General features: G+C 49.5%; 1 protein-coding gene across 4 annotated transcripts in view; it reads right to left on the bottom strand.

The window, feature by feature from the left end:
* Positions 1-17,186, bottom strand: part of fat3a (FAT atypical cadherin 3a) — a 357,931-nt gene that overhangs the window by 21,685 nt on the left and 319,060 nt on the right. For all 4 annotated transcript variants that reach the window (XM_029773664.1, XM_029773663.1, XM_029773665.1 and 1 more), the window contains 3 exons: positions 16,679-16,810; positions 16,343-16,500; positions 1,956-2,180 (listed from right to left, as the gene is read on the bottom strand). In XM_029773664.1, coding sequence (XP_029629524.1) covers positions 1,956-2,180; positions 16,343-16,500; positions 16,679-16,810 — 515 coding nt within the window. The remainder of the gene's footprint in view (positions 1-1,955; positions 2,181-16,342; positions 16,501-16,678; positions 16,811-17,186) is intronic.

Below are 17,186 nucleotides of genomic sequence, written 5' to 3'. Positions count from 1 at the left end.
TGGCTAAATAAAGGTGAAATACATTTTTTTTAAAGAAATAAAAGACTAAGATTCTGATCTCCACATTCCCTAAATACAGTACATTCATAAATACACACACAGGCTGTATTCCTCAGATCTTCCTATCCAGAGCTTCCTATACAGAGCTTCCTATGCAGAGCTCCTATCCAGAGCTTCCTATCCAGAGCTCCCTATACAGAGCTTCCTATGCAGAGCTCCTATCCAGAGCTTCCTATACAGAGCTTCCTATCCAGAGCTCCCTATCCAGAGCATCCTATGCAGAGCTCCTATCCAGAGCTCCCTATCCAGACCTTCCTATCCAGAGCTTCCTATGCAGAGCTCCTATCCAGAGCTTCCTATACAAAGCTTCCTATCCAAAGCTTCCTATCCAGAGCTCCCTATCCAGAGCTTCCTATGCAGAGCTCCTATCCAGAGCTTCCTATACAGAGCTCCCTATCCAGAGCTCCCTATCCAGAGCTTCCTATACAGAGCTCCCTATGCAGAGTTTCCTATGCAGAGCTCCCTATGCAGAGCATCCAATGCAGAGCTCCTATCCAGAGCTTCCTATACAGAGCTCCCTATCCAGAGCTTCCTATGCAAAGCTCCTATCCAGAGCTTCCTATACAGAGCTCCCTATCCAGAGCTTCCTATTCAGAGCTTCCTATCCAGAGCTCCCTATCCAGAGCTTCCTATTCAGAGCTTCCTATACAGAGCTCCCTATCCAGAGCTTCCTATACAGAGCTTCCTATCCAGAGCTTCCTATCCAGACCTTCCTATACAGAGCTTCCTATACAGAGCTCCCTATCCAGAGCTTCCTATCCAGAGCTTCCTATGCAAGCTCCGATCCAGAGCTTCCTATACAGAGCTCCCTATCCAGAGCTTCCTATCCAGAGCTCCCTATCCAGAGCTTCCTATCCAGAGCTTCCTATGCAGAGCTCCGATCCAGAGCTTCCTATGCAGAGCTCCTATCCAGAGCTTCCTATACAGAGCTCCCTATCAAGAGCTTCCTATACAGAGCTCCCTATCCAGAGCTCCCTATCCAGAGCTTCCTATCCAGAGCTTCCTATGGAGAGCTCCGATCCAGAGCTTCCTATGCAGAGCTCCGATCCAGAGCTTCCTATGCAGAGCTCCTATCCAGAGCTTCCTATACAGAGCTCCCTATCCAGAGCTTCCTATACAGAGCTCCCTATCCAGAGCTTCCTATCCAGAGCTTCCTATGGAGAGCTCCGATCCAGAGCTTCCTATGCAGAGCACCGATCCAGAGCTTCCTATGCAGAGCTCCTATCCAGAGCTTCCTATACAGAGCTTCCTATCCAGAGCTTCCTATACAGAGCTCCTATCCAGAGCTTCCTATACAGAGCTCCCTATCCAGAGCTTCCTATTCAGAGCTTCCAACTCAGCGTCTTACCTTGTGTTCCTCACTCTGACACGATTTAAATTGGTAAGAGCATTATAGAGAAACACTGTACTCACAAATACTAATCCATGACGCTCGCACATGCAAAACACACACAGCCACGCCCAAACAAACATATTAGTGTCCTGAACTCCCATACTCACAACAACCCCCCCACTCTGAAAGAATCTGTCACACACCCATACCCATACATGTTTGCTTTACTATCCTCGTGGGGACCAAACAATTGATTCACATTCAAAATCCTATTTTCCATAACCCGTAACCCCAAACCCAAACCTAACTCCTAACCATAACCCTAATGTAACCCTAAAATAGCCTTTTTCCTTTTGAGGACCAGCAAAATGGCCCCAATTTTCCTTGTTTTACTATCCTTGTAAGGACTTCTGGTCCCTAAAAAAAAACACACACACACACACACACACACACACACACACACACACACACACACACACACACACACACACACACACACACACACACACACACACACACACACACACAAACACACACCCCTTCCCCTCCACAGAACACCCACCTGTGCTCCAAAGTAGATAGACCCATCTGCTCCTAGTGGTTGGAAGCTTGGCGGTCCTCTTCTCCTCTCCACGTAGCTGTCGTCCAGAGACAGACTGGTGAAGTTACGGTTGAGCTCCAGAGTCACCGTGTGCCAGTTCCCATCGTTGATGGGCCTCCCAGAGATACCCAGCATACCAGGGCTGTTCCCACAGTCCAGCTGAAACCAGAGCTTACCCTCCTCTAGCTGTCAATCACAACAAGAAAGGCAGGGTTTAGACACAGATGAGAGGGGATGAAGGGGTTTAGCCTCAGGTAATAACATGGGTGGATCGTGCTGTGGGTAACCAGACTATCCATGCTTCTTTACAGTGTGAATAACACAGTAGTCTGAGCACATGTCTGTCTGTTATGTTAGTACAGGGATTAGCATGTATAGATGTGTACCTTAAACAGAGGTCAGCAAGCGTACATGTATGTGTGTGTGGATACCTTCAGTATAGTGCAGGGGTCAGTGTGTGTGGATACCTTCAGTATAGTGCAGGGGTCAGTGTGTGTGTGGATACCTTCAGTATAGTGCAGGGGTCAGTGTGTGTGTGGATACCTTCAGTATAGTGTAGGGGTCAGTGTGTGTGTGTGGGTACCTTCAGTATAGTGCAGGGGTCAGTGTGTGTGTGGGTACCTTCAGTATAGTGCAGGGGTCAGTGTGTGTGTGGATACCTTCAGTATAGTGCAGGGGTCAGTGTGTGTGTGTACCTTCAGTATAGTGCAGGGGTCAGTGTGTGTGGGTACCTTCAGTATAGTGCAGGGGTCAGTGTGTGTGTGTACCTTCAGTATAGTGCAGGGGTCAGTGTGTGTGTGGATACCTTCAGTATAGTGCAGGGGTCAGTGTGTGTGTGTGGATACCTTCAGTATAGTGCAGGGGTCAGAGTGTGTGTGGATACCTTCAGTATAGTGCAGGGGTCAGTGTGTGTGTGGATACCTTCAGTATAGTGCAGGGGTCAGTGTGTGTGTGTATACCTTCAGTATAGTGCAGGGGTCAGTGTGTGTGTGTATACCTTCAGTATAGTGCAGGGGTCAGTGTGTGTGTGTGGATACCTTCAGTATAGTACAGGGGTCAGTGTGTGTGGATACCTTCAGTATAGTGCAGGGGTCAGAGTGTGTGTGGATACCTTCAGTATAGTGCAGGGGTCAGTGTGTGTGTGGATACCTTCAGTATAGTGCAGGGGTCAGTGTGTGTGTGGGTACCTTCAGTATAGTGCAGGGGTCAGTGTGTGTTTGGATACCTTCAGTATAGTGCAGGGGTCAGTGTGTGTGTGTGGGTACCTTCAGTATAGTGCAGGGGTCAGTGTGTGTGTGGATACCTTCAGTATAGTGCAGGGGTCAGTGTGTGTGTGGATACCTTCAGTATAGTGCAGGGGTCAGTGTGTGTGTGGATACCTTCAGTATAGTGCAGGGGTCAGTGTGTGTGGATACCTTCAGTATAGTGCAGGGGTCAGTGTGTGTGTGGATACCTTCAGTATAGTGCAGGGGTCAGTGTGTGTGTGGGTACCTTCAGTATAGTGCAGGGGTCAGTGTGTGTGTGGATACCTTCAGTATAGTGCAGGGGTCAGTGTGTGTGGATACATTCTGTATAGTGCAGGGGTCAGTGTGTGTGTGGATACCTCCAGTATAGTGCAGGGGTCAGTGTGTGTGTGGGTACCTTCAGTATAGTGCAGGGGTCAGTGTGTGTGGATACATTCTGTATAGTGCAGGGGTCAGTGTGTGTGGATACCTTCAGTATAGTGCAGGGGTCAGTGTGTGTGTGGGTACCTTCAGTATAGTGCAGGGGTCAGTGTGTGTGTGGATACCTTCAGTATAGTGCAGGGGTCAGTGTGTGTGTGGGTACCTTCAGTATAGTGCAGGGGTCAGTGTGTGTGTGGATACCTTCAGTATAGTGCAGGGGTCAGTGTGTGTGGATACATTCTGTATAGTGCAGGGGTCAGTGTGTGTGTGGATACCTCCAGTATAGTGCAGGCGTCAGTGTGTGTGTGGATACCTTCAGTATAGTGCAGGGGTCAGTGTGTGTGTGTGTGGATACCTTCAGTATAGTGCAGGGGTCAGTGTGTGTGTGGATACCTTCAGTATAGTGCAGGGGTCAGTGTGTGTGTGTGGAAACCTTCAGTATAGTGCAGGGGTCAGTGTGTGTGGATACCTTCAGTATAGTGCAGGGGTCAGTGTGTGTGTGTATACCTTCAGTATAGTGCAGGGGTCAGTGTGTGTGTGTATACCTTCAGTATAGTGCAGGGGTCAGTGTGTGTGGATACCTTCAGTATAGTGCAGGGGTCAGTGTGTGTGGAAACCTTCAGTATAGTGCAGGGGTCAGTGTGTGTGTGTGGTTACCTTCAGTATAGTGCAGGGGTCAGTGTGTGTGTGGATACCTTCAGTATAGTGCAGGGGTCAGTGTGTGTGTGGATACCTTCAGTATAGTGCAGGGGTCAGTGTGTGTGTGTATACCTTCAGTATAGTGCAGGGGTCAGTGTGTGTGTGTGGGTACCTTCAGTATAGTGCAGGGGTCAGTGTGTGTGTGGATACCTTCAGTATAGTTCAGAGGTCAGTGTGTGTGTGGATACCTTCAGTATAGTGCAGGGGTCAGTGTGTGTGTGGATACCTTCAGTATAGTGCAGGGGTCAGTGTGTGTGTGGATACCTTCAGTATAGTGCAGGGTTCAGTGTTTGTGTGGATACCTTCAGTATAGTTCAGAGGTCAGTGTGTGTGTGGATACCATCAGTATAGTGCAGGGGTCAGTGTGTGTGGATACCTTCAGTATAGTGCAGGGGTCAGTGTGTGTGTGGGTACCTTCAGTATAGTGCAGGGGTCAGTGTGTGTGTGGATACCTTCAGTATAGTGCAGGGGTCAGTGTGTGTGTGGATACCTTCAGTATAGTGCAGGGGTCAGTGTGTGTGTGTGGATACCTTCAGTATAGTGCAGGGGTCAGTGTGTGTGGATACCTTCAGTATAGTGCAGGGGTCAGTGTGTGTGTGGATACCTTCAGTATAGTGCAGGGGTCAGTGTGTGTGTGTGTGTATACCTTCAGTATAGTGCAGGGGTCAGTGTGTGTGTGTATACCTTCAGTATAGTGCAGGGGTCAGTGTGTGTGTGTGGATACCTTCAGTATAGTACAGGGGTCAGTGTATGTGTGGATACCTTCAGTATAGTGCAGGGGTCAGTGTGTGTGTGGATACCTTCAGTATAGTACAGGGGTCAGTGTGTGTGTGGATACCTTCAGTATAGTGCAGGGGTCAGTGTGTGTGGATACCTTCAGTATAGTGCAGGGGTCAGTGTGTGTGGATACCTTCAGTATAGTGCAGGGGTCAGTGTGTGTGTGGATACCTTCAGTATAGTGCAGGGGTCAGTGTGTGTGTGGATACCTTCAGTATAGTGCAGGGGTCAGTGTGTGTGTGGGTACCTTCAGTATAGTGCAGGGGTCAGTGTGTGTGTGGATACCTTCAGTATAGTGCAGGGGTCAGTGTGTGTGTGGATACCTCCAGTATAGTGCAGGGGTCAGTGTGTGTGTGGATACCTTCAGTATAGTGCAGGGGTCAGTGTGTGTGTGTGTGTGGATACCTTCAGTATAGTGCAGGGGTCAGTGTGTGTGTGGATACCTTCAGTATAGTTCAGAGGTCAGTGTGTGTGTGGATACCTTCAGTATAGTGCAGGGGTCAGTGTGTGTGTGGATACCTTCAGTATAGTGCAGGGGTCAGTGTGTGTGTGGATACCTTCAGTATAGTGCAGGGGTCAGTGTGTGTGTGGATACCTTCAGTATAGTGCAGGGGTCAGTGTGTGTGTGGATACCTTCAGTATAGTGCAGGGGTCAGTGTGTGTGGATACCTTCAGTATAGTGCAGGGGTCAGTGTGTGTGTGGGTACCTTCAGTATAGTGGAGGGGTCAGTGTGTGTGGATACCTTCAGTATAGTGCAGGGGTCAGAGTGTGTGTGGATACCTTCAGTATAGTGCAGGGGTCAGTGTGTGTGGATACATTCAGTATAGTGCAGGGGTCAGTGTGTGTGTGGGTACCTTCAGTATAGTGCAGGGGTCAGTGTGTGTGTGGATACCTTCAGTATAGTGCAGGGGTCAGTGTGTGTGGATACCTTCAGTATAGTGCAGGGGTCAGTGTGTGTGTGGGTACCTTCAGTATAGTGCAGGGGTCAGTGTGTGTGTGGATACCTTCAGTATAGTGCAGGGGTCAGTGTGTGTGGATACCTTCAGTATAGTGCAGGGGTCAGTGTGTGTGTGTGGATACCTTCAGTATAGTGCAGGGGTCAGTGTGTGTGTGGATACCTTCAGTATAGTGCAGGGGTCAGTGTGTGTGTGTGGATACCTTCAGTATAGTGCAGGGGTCAGTGTGTGTGTGGGTACCTTCAGTATAGTGCAGGGGTCAGTGTGTGTGTGTGGATACATTCAGTATAATGCAGGGGTCAGTGTGTGTGTGGATACCTTCAGTATAGTGCAGGGGTCAGTGTGTGTGTGGATACCTTCAGTATAGTGCAGGGGTCAGTGTGTGTGTGGATACCTTCAGTATAGTGCAGGGGTCAGTGTGTGTGTGGATACCTTCAGTATAGTGCAGGGGTCAGTGTGTGTGGATACCTTCAGTATAGTGCAGGGGTCAGTGTGTGTGTGGGTACCTTCAGTATAGTGGAGGGGTCAGTGTGTGTGGATACCTTCAGTATAGTGCAGGGGTCAGAGTGTGTGTGGATACCTTCAGTATAGTGCAGGGGTCAGTTTGTGTGGATACATTCAGTATAGTGCAGGGGTCAGTGTGTGTGTGGGTACCTTCAGTATAGTGCAGGGGTCAGTGTGTGTGTGGATACCTTCAGTATAGTGCAGGGGTCAGTGTGTGTGGATACCTTCAGTATAGTGCAGGGGTCAGTGTGTGTGTGGGTACCTTCAGTATAGTGCAGGGGTCAGTGTGTGTGTGGATACCTTCAGTATAGTGCAGGGGTCAGTGTGTGTGGATACCTTCAGTATAGTGCAGGGGTCAGTGTGTGTGTGTGGATACCTTCAGTATAGTGCAGGGGTCAGTGTGTGTGTGGATACCTTCAGTATAGTGCAGGGGTCAGTGTGTGTGTGTGGATACCTTCAGTATAGTGCAGGGGTCAGTGTGTGTGTGGGTACCTTCAGTATAGTGCAGGGGTCAGTGTGTGTGTGTGGATACCTTCAGTATAGTGCAGGGGTCAGTGTGTGTGGATACCTTCAGTATAGTGCAGGGGTCAGTGTGTGTGTGGATACCTTCAGTATAGTGCAGGGGTCAGTGTGTGTGTGGATACCTTCAGTATAGTGCAGGGGTCAGTGTGTGTGTGGTTACCTTCAGTATAGTGCAGGGATCAGTGTGTGTGTGGATACCTTCAGTATAGTGCAGGGGTCAGTGTGTGTGTGGATACCTTCAGTATAGTGCAGGGGTCAGTGTGTGTGTGGATACCTTCAGTATAGTGCAGGGATCAGTGTGTGTGTGGATACGTTCAGTATAGTGCAGGGGTCAGTGTGTGTGTGGATACCTTCAGTATAGTGCAGGGGTCAGTGTGTGTGGATACCTTCAGTATAGTGCAGGGGTCAGTGTGTGAGTGTGGATACCTTCAGTAAAGTGCAGGGGTCAGTGTGTGTGTGGATACCTTCAGTATAGTGCAGGGGTCAGTGTGTGTGGATACCTTCAGCATAGTGCAGGGGTCAGTGTGTGTGTGTGTGGATACCTTCAGTATAGTGCAGGGGTCAGTGTGTGTGTGGATACCTTCAGTATAGTGCAGGGGTCAGTGTGTGTGGATACCTTCAGTATAGTGCAGGGGTCAGTGTGTGTGTGTGGATACCTTCAGTATAGTGCAGGGGTCAGTGTGTGTGTGGATACCTTCAGTATAGTGCAGGGGTCAGTGTGTGTGTGTGTACCTTCAGTATAGTGCAGGGGTCAGTGTGTGTGTGGATACCTTCAGTATAGTGCAGGGGTCAGTGTGTGTGTGTGTGTGTGGATACCTTCAGTATAGTGCAGGGGTCAGTGTGTGTGTGGATACCTTCAGTATAGTGCAGGGGTCAGTGTGTGTGTGTGTGGGTACCTTCAGTATAGTGCAGGGGTCAGTGTGTGTGTGGGTACCTTCAGTATAGTGCAGGGGTCAGTGTGTGTGTGTACCTTCAGTATAGTGCAGGGGTCACTGTGTGTGTGGATACCTTCAGTATAGTGGAGGGGTCAGTGTGTGTGGATACCTTCAGTATAGTGCAGGGGTCAGTGTGTGTGTGTATACCTTCAGTATAGTGCAGGGGTCAGTGTGTGTGTGTGGATACCTTCAGTATTGTGCAGGGGTCAGTGTGTGTGGATACCTTCAGTATAGTGCAGGGGTCAGTGTGTGTGTGGATACCTTCAGTATAGTGCAGGGGTCAGTGTGTGTGTGGATACCTTCAGTATAGTGCAGGGGTCAGTGTGTGTGTGTGGGTACCTTCAGTATAGTGCAGGGGTCAGTGTGTGTGTGGATACCTTCAGTATAGTGCAGGGGTCAGTGTGTGTGTGTGTGTACCTTCAGTATAGTGCAGGGGTCAGTGTGTGTGGATACCTTCAGTATAGTACAGGGGTCAGTGTGTGTGTGGATACCTTCAGTATAGTGCAGGGGTCAGTGTGTGTGTGGATACCTTCAGTATAGTGCAGGGGTCAGTGTGTGTGTGGATACCTTCAGTATAGTGCAGGGGTCAGTGTGTGTGTGGATACCTTCAGTATAGTGCAGGGTTCAGTGTTTGTGTGGATACCTTCAGTATAGTTCAGAGGTCAGTGTGTGTGTGGATACCATCAGTATAGTGCAGGGGTCAGTGTGTGTGGATACCTTCAGTATAGTGCAGGGGTCAGTGTGTGTGTGGGTACCTTCAGTATAGTGCAGGGGTCAGTGTGTGTGTGGATACCTTCAGTATAGTGCAGGGGTCAGTGTGTGTGTGGATACCTTCAGTATAGTGCAGGGGTCAGTGTGTGTGTGTGGATACCTTCAGTATAGTGCAGGGGTCAGTGTGTGTGGATACCTTCAGTATAGTGCAGGGGTCAGTGTGTGTGTGGATACCTTCAGTATAGTGCAGGGGTCAGTGTGTGTGTGTGTGTATACCTTCAGTATAGTGCAGGGGTCAGTGTGTGTGTGTATACCTTCAGTATAGTGCAGGGGTCAGTGTGTGTGTGTGGATACCTTCAGTATAGTACAGGGGTCAGTGTATGTGTGGATACCTTCAGTATAGTGCAGGGGTCAGTGTGTGTGTGGATACCTTCAGTATAGTACAGGGGTCAGTGTGTGTGTGGATACCTTCAGTATAGTGCAGGGGTCAGTGTGTGTGGATACCTTCAGTATAGTGCAGGGGTCAGTGTGTGTGGATACCTTCAGTATAGTGCAGGGGTCAGTGTGTGTGTGGATACCTTCAGTATAGTGCAGGGGTCAGTGTGTGTGTGGATACCTTCAGTATAGTGCAGGGGTCAGTGTGTGTGTGGGTACCTTCAGTATAGTGCAGGGGTCAGTGTGTGTGTGGATACCTTCAGTCTAGTGCAGGGTAAGTGTGTGTGGATACCTCAGTATAGTGCAGGGGTCAGTGTGTGTGTGGATACCTTCAGTATAGTGCAGGGGTCAGTGTGTGTGTGTGGATACCTTCAGTATAGTGCAGGGGTCAGTGTGTGTGTGTGGATACCTTCAGTATAGTGCAGAGGGTCAGTGTGTGTGTGGATACCTTCAGTATAGTTCAGGGGTCAGTGTGTGTGTGGATACCTTCAGTATAGTGCAGGGGTCAGTGTGTGTGTGGATACCTTCAGTATAGTGCAGGGGTCAGTGTGTGTGTGGATACCTTCAGTATAGTGCAGGGGTCAGTGTGTGTGTGGATACCTTCAGTATAGTGCAGGGGTCAGTGTGTGTGTGGATACCTTCAGTATAGTGCAGGGGTCAGTGTGTGTGGATACCTTCAGTATAGTGGCAGGGGTCAGTGTGTGTGTGGGTACCTTCAGTATAGTGGAGGGGTCAGTGTGTGTGGATACCTTCAGTATAGTGCAGGGGTCAGAGTGTGTGTGGATACCTTCAGTATAGTGCAGGGGTCAGTGTGTGTGGGATACCTTCAGTATAGTGCAGGGGTCAGTGTGTGTGTGGGTACCTTCAGTATAGTGCAGGGGTCAGTGTGTGTGGATACCTTCAGTATAGTGCAGGGGTCAGTGTGTGTGGATACATTCAGTATAGTGCAGGGGTCAGTGTGTGTGTGGGTACCTTCAGTATAGTGCAGGGGTCAGTGTGGTGTGGATACCTTCAGTATAGTGCAGGGGTCAGTGTGTGTGGATACCTTCAGTATAGTGCAGGGGTCAGTGTGTGTGTGTGGATACCTTCAGTATAGTGCAGGGGTCAGTGTGTGTGTGGATACCTTCAGTATAGTGCAGGGGTCAGTGTGTGTGTGTGGATACCTTCAGTATAGTGCAGGGGTCAGTGTGTGTGTGGGTACCTTCAGTATAGTGCAGGGGTCAGTGTGTGTGTGTGGATACATTCAGTATAATGCAGGGGTCAGTGTGTGTGTGGATACCTTCAGTATAGTGCAGGGGTCAGTGTGTGTGTGGATACCTTCAGTATAGTGCAGGGGTCAGTGTGTGTGTGGATACCTTCAGTATAGTGCAGGGGTCAGTGTGTGTGTGGATACCTTCAGTATAGTGCAGGGGTCAGTGTGTGTGGATACCTTCAGTATAGTGCAGGGGTCAGTGTGTGTGTGGGTACCTTCAGTATAGTGGAGGGGTCAGTGTGTGTGGATACCTTCAGTATAGTGCAGGGGTCAGAGTGTGTGTGGATACCTTCAGTATAGTGCAGGGGTCAGTTTGTGTGGATACATTCAGTATAGTGCAGGGGTCAGTGTGTGTGTGGGTACCTTCAGTATAGTGCAGGGGTCAGTGTGTGTGTGGATACCTTCAGTATAGTGCAGGGGTCAGTGTGTGTGGATACCTTCAGTATAGTGCAGGGGTCAGTGTGTGTGTGGGTACCTCAGTATAGTGCAGGGGTCAGTGTGTGTGTGGATACCTTCAGTATAGTGCAGGGGGTCAGTGTGTGTGGATACCTTCAGTATAGTGCAGGGGTCAGTGTGTGTGTGTGGATACCTTCAGTATAGTGCAGGGGTCAGTGTGTGTGTGGATACCTTCAGTATAGTGCAGGGGTCAGTGTGTGTGTGTGGATACCTTCAGTATAGTGCAGGGGTCAGTGTGTGTGTGGGTACCTTCAGTATAGTGCAGGGGTCAGTGTGTGTGTGTGGATACCTTCAGTATAGTGCAGGGGTCAGTGTGTGTGGATACCTTCAGTATAGTGCAGGGGTCAGTGTGTGTGTGGATACCTCAGTATAGTGCAGGGGTCAGTGTGTGTGTGGATACCTTCAGTATAGTGCAGGGGTCAGTGTGTGTGTGGTTACCTTCAGTATAGTGCAGGGATCAGTGTGTGTGTGGATACCTTCAGTATAGTGCAGGGGTCAGTGTGTGTGTGGATACCTTCAGTATAGTGCAGGGGTCAGTGTGTGTGTGGATACCTTCAGTATAGTGCAGGGATCAGTGTGTGTGTGGATACGTTCAGTATAGTGCAGGGGTCAGTGTGTGTGTGGATACCTTCAGTATAGTGCAGGGGTCAGTGTGTGTGGATACCTTCAGTATAGTGCAGGGGTCAGTGTGTGAGTGTGGATACCTTCAGTAAAGTGCAGGGGTCAGTGTGTGTGTGGATACCTTCAGTATAGTGCAGGGGTCAGTGTGTGTGTGTGTGTGGATACCTTCAGTATAGTGCAGGGGTCAGTGTGTGTGTGTGTGTGTGGATACCTTCAGTATAGTGCAGGGGTCACTGTGTGTGTGGATACCTTCAGTATAGTGCAGGGGTCAGTGTGTTTGTGTGTGTGGATACCTTCAGTATAGTGCAGGGGTCACTGTGTGTGGATACCTTCAGTATAGTGCAGGGGTCAGTGTGTGTGTGGATACCTTCAGTATAGTGCAGGGGTCAGTGTGTGTGTGTGTACCTTCAGTATAGTGCAGGGGTCAGTGTGTGTGTGGATACCTTCAGTATAGTGCAGGGGTCAGTGTGTGTGTGTGTGTGGATACCTTCAGTATAGTGCAGGGGTCACTGTGTGTGTGGATACCTTCAGTATAGTGCAGGGGTCAGTGTGTGTGGATACCTTCAGTATAGTGCAGGGGTCAGTGTGTGTGTGTGGGTACCTTCAGTATAGTGCAGGGGTCAGTGTGGGTGGATACCTTCAGTATAGTGCAGGGGTCAGTGTGTGTGTGGGTACCTTCAGTATAGTGCAGGGGTCAGTGTGTGTGTGGATACCTTCAGTATAGTGCAGGGGTCAGTGTGTGTGTGGATACCTTCAGTATAGTGCAGGGGTCAGTGTGTGTGTGGGTACCTTCAGTATAGTGCAGGGGTCAGTGTGTGTGGATACCTTCAGTATAGTGCAGGGGTCAGTGTGTGTGTGGATACCTTCAGTATAGTGCAGGGGTCAGTGTGAGTGTGTATACCTTCAGTATAGTGCAGGGGTCAGTGTGTGTGTGGATACCTTCAGTATAGTGCAGGGGTCAGTGTGTGTGTGGATACCTTCAGTATAGTGCAGGGGTCAGTGTGTGTGGATACCTTCAGTATAGTGCAGGGGTCAGTGTGTGTGTGTGGATACCTTCAGTATAGTGCAGGGGTCACTGTGTGTGTGGATACCTTCAGTATAGTGCAGGGGTCAGTGTGTGTGGATACCTTCAGCATAGTGCAGGGGTCAGTGTGTGTGTGTGTGGATACCTTCAGTATAGTGCAGGGGTCAGTGTGTGTGTGGATACCTTCAGTATAGTGCAGGGGTCAGTGTGTGTGGATACCTTCAGTATAGTGCAGGGGTCAGTGTGTGTGTGTGGATACCTTCAGTATAGTGCAGGGGTCAGTGTGTGTGTGGATACCTTCAGTATAGTGCAGGGGTCAGTGTGTGTGTGTGTACCTTCAGTATAGTGCAGGGGTCAGTGTGTGTGTGGATACCTTCAGTATAGTGCAGGGGTCAGTGTGTGTGTGTGTGTGTGGATACCTTCAGTATAGTGCAGGGGTCAGTGTGTGTGTGGATACCTTCAGTATAGTGCAGGGGTCAGTGTGTGTGTGTGTGGGTACCTTCAGTATAGTGCAGGGGTCAGTGTGTGTGTGGGTACCTTCAGTATAGTGCAGGGGTCAGTGTGTGTGTGTACCTTCAGTATAGTGCAGGGGTCACTGTGTGTGTGGATACCTTCAGTATAGTGGAGGGGTCAGTGTGTGTGGATACCTTCAGTATAGTGCAGGGGTCAGTGTGTGTGTGTATACCTTCAGTATAGTGCAGGGGTCAGTGTGTGTGTGTGGATACCTTCAGTATTGTGCAGGGGTCAGTGTGTGTGGATACCTTCAGTATAGTGCAGGGGTCAGTGTGTGTGTGGATACCTTCAGTATAGTGCAGGGGTCAGTGTGTGTGTGGATACCTTCAGTATAGTGCAGGGGTCAGTGTGTGTGTGTGGGTACCTTCAGTATAGTGCAGGGGTCAGTGTGTGTGTGGATACCTTCAGTATAGTGCAGGGGTCAGTGTGTGTGTGTGTGTACCTTCAGTATAGTGCAGGGGTCAGTGTGTGTGGATACCTTCAGTATAGTACAGGGGTCAGTGTGTGTGTGGATACCTTCAGTATAGTGCAGGGGTCAGTGTGTGTGTGGATACCTTCAGTATAGTGCAGGGGTCAGTGTGTGTGGATACCTTCAGTATAGTGCAGGGGTCAGTGTGTGTGTGTGGTTACCTTCAGTATAGTGCAGGGGTCAGTGTGTGTGTGGATACCTTCAGTATAGTGCAGGGGTCAGTGTGTGTGTGGATACCTTCAGTATAGTGCAGGGGTCAGTGTGTGTGGATACCTTCAGTATAGTGCAGGGGTCAGTGTGTGTGTGTGGTTACCTTCAGTATAGTGCAGGGGTCAGTGTGTGTGTGTGGTTACCTTCAGTATAGTGCAGGGGTCAGTGTGTGTGTGTGGATACCTTCAGTATAGTGCAGGGGTCAGTGTGTGTGGATACCTTCAGTATAGTGCAGGGGTCAGTGTGTGTGTGGGTACCTTCAGTATAGTGCAGGGGTCAGTGTGTGTGTGGATACCTTCAGTATAGTGCAGGGGTCAGTGTGTGTGTGGGTACCTTCAGTATAGTGCAGGGGTCAGTGTGTGTGGATACCTTCAGTATAGTGCAGGGGTCAGTGTGTGTGTGGATACCTTCAGTATAGTGCAGGGGTCAGTGTGTGTGTGGATACCTTCAGTATAGTGCAGGGGTCAGTGTGTGTGGATACCTTTAGTATAGTGCAGGGGTCAGTGTGTGTGTGGGTACCTTCAGTATAGTGCAGGGGTCAGTGTGTGTGTGTGGATACCTTCAGTATAGTGCAGGGGTCAGTGTGTGTGTGGATAACTTCAGTATAGTGCAGGGGTCAGTGTGTGTGTGGATACCTTCAGTATAGTGCAGGGGTCAGTGTGTGTGGATACCTTCAGTATAGTGCAGGGGTCAGTGTGTGTGTGGATACCTTCAGTATAGTGCAGGGGTCAGTGTGTTTGGGTGGATACCTTCAGTATATTGCAGGGGTCAGTGTGTGTGGGTACCTTCAGTATAGTGCAGGGGTCAGAGTGTGTGTGTGGATACCTTCAGTATAGTGCAGGGGTCAGTGTGTGTGTGTGTGTGGATACCTTCAGTATAGTGCAAGGGTCAGTGTGTGTGTGGATACCTTCAGTATAGTGCAGGGGTCAGTGTGTGTGTGGTTACCTTCAGTATAGTGCAGGGGTCAATGCGTGTGTGTGGATACCTTCAGTATAGTGCAGGGGTCAATGCGTGTGTGTGGATACCTTCAGTATAGTGCAGGGGTCAGTGTGTGTGTGGATACCTTCAGTATAGTGCAGGGGTCAGTGTGTGTGGATACCTTCAGTATAGTGCAGGGGTCAGTGTGTGTGTGTGGATACCTTCAGTATAGTGCAGGGGTCAGTGTGTGTGTGGATACCTTCAGTATAGTGCAGGGGTCAGTGTGTGTGGATACATTCAGTATAGTGCAGGGGTCAGTGTGTGTGTGGATACCTTCAGTATAGTGCAGGGGTCAGTGTGTGTGTGTGGATACCTTCAGTATAGTGCAGGGATCAGTGTGTGTGTGGATACCTTCAGTATAGTGCAGGGGTCAGTGTGTGTGGATACATTCAGTATAGTGCAGGGGTCAGTGTGTGTGTGGATACCTTCAGTATAGTGCAGGGGTCAGTGTGTGTGTGGATACCTTCAGTATAGTGCAGGGGTCAGTGTGTGTGTGTGTGGATACCTTCAGTATAGTGCAGGGGTCGGTGTGTGTGTGGATACCTTCAGTATAGTGCAGGGGTCAGTGTGTGTGTGGATACCTTCAGTATAGTGCAGGGGTCAGTGTGTGTGTGGATACCTTCAGTATAGTGCAGGGGTCAGTGTGTGTGGATACATTCAGTATAGTGCAGGGGTCAGTGTGTGTGTGGATACCTTCAGTATAGTGCAGGGGTCAGTGTGTGTGTGTGTGTACCTTCAGTATAGTGCAGGGGTCAGTATGTGTGTGGATACCTTCAGTATAGTGCAGGGGTCAGAGTGTGTGTGGAAACCTTCAGTATAGTGCAGGGGTCAGTGTGTGTGTGGATACCTTCAGTATAGTGCAGGGGTCAGTGTGTGTGTGGATACCTTCAGTATAGTGCAGGGGTCAGAGTGTGTGTGTGGATACCTTCAGTATAGTGCAGGGGTCAGAGTGTGTGTGTGGATACCTTCAGTATAGTGCAGGGGTCAGAGTGTGTGTGTGGATACCTTCAGTATAGTGCAGGGGTCAGAGTGTGTGTGTGGATACCTTCAGTATAGTGCAGGGGTCAGTGTGTGTGTGGATACCTTCAGTATAGTGCAGGGGTCAGTGTGTGTGTGGATACCTTCAGTATAGTGCAGGGGTCAGTGTGTGTGTGGATACCTTCAGTATAGTGCAGGGGTCAGAGTGTGTGTGTGGATACCTTCAGTATAGTGCAGGGGTCAGAGTGTGTGTGTGGATACCTTCAGTATAGTGCAGGGGTCAGAGTGTGTGTGTGGATACCTTCAGTATAGTGCAGGGGTCAGAGTGTGTGTGTGGATACCTTCAGTATAGTGCAGGGGTCAGTGTGTGTGGATACCTTCAGTATAGTGCAGGGATCAGTGTGTTTGTGGATACCTTCAGTATAGTGCAGGGGTCAGTGTGTTTGTGGATACCTTCAGTATAGTGCAGGGGTCAGTGTGTGTGGATACCTTCAGTATAGTGCAGGGGTCAGTGTGTGTGTGGATACCTTCAGTATAGTGCAGGGGTCAGTGTGTGTGTGGATACCTTCAGTATAGTGCAGGGGTCAGTGTGTTTGTGTGGATACCTTCAGTATAGTGCAGGGGTCAGTGTGTGTGTGGATACCTTCAGTATAGTGCAGGGGTCAGAGTGTGTGTACATGATGATTCCTCTGCTCTGTAGAGTTCTGATCCTCAGTCCCAGCTTCATCTCTCCTGTCTTCCCTCCATCAGACACTTTATACTTGATATAGCTGTTCCCTGAGAAACTCAGAGACGTGTGACCTGTATACACACACACACACGCACACGCACACACAGACACACACACACACAGACACACACACACACACACACTTTAATACTTTATGAATGTTCGATTTGCATCCATAAATGACGTCATATTTACAACGGACCCAAACATTCAAAAGACACCTGGACACATAAACCCACATCAACGAACCTGCACACTCTCCTAGTTTCCCTGGTGGACACTGGCAGGCATACGGTCCTCTGCCCTCTGTGCCCACACACTGCATGTCTCCTGGACAGGGCTGCTCATCACACAACTCTGAGGCTGGGGGACAGCTACCATCTGATGGAGGGAGAGAGAGAGAGAGAGAGAAGGGGGAGAGAGAGAGAAAGGAGGGAGAGAGAGAGAGAAACAAGAGAGGATGGAAGAGAGAGATGTGAGGGGTGAATCAAATGAGTGAAAGGAAGAGGGGGGAATGGGGAGGTAGAGAGAGAGACAGGAGGGGAGAGATAAAGGGATGGAGAGAGATAGAGGGGGGTGGTTGAGGGTGAAATAGAATACAAAATGAAAGGAAACAAGAAGCGAAGGAGAGGGTGTGAAACAGAGTGAAACAGAAGACAGAGGACCATGGATAGAAGGAGGAAAGGAAACGAGAAGAGAAGGAGAGGGTGTGAAACAGAGTGAAACAGAAGACAGAGGACCATGGATAGAAGGAGGA

Source organism: Salmo trutta, chromosome 13 (genome assembly GCF_901001165.1).
Source record: "Salmo trutta chromosome 13, fSalTru1.1, whole genome shotgun sequence".
In the NCBI taxonomy this organism is placed as follows: Eukaryota; Metazoa; Chordata; class Actinopteri; order Salmoniformes; family Salmonidae; genus Salmo; species Salmo trutta.
The sequence above is the reverse complement of the archived record's forward strand: the minus strand, read 5'-3'. Positions and strand labels throughout refer to the sequence as shown.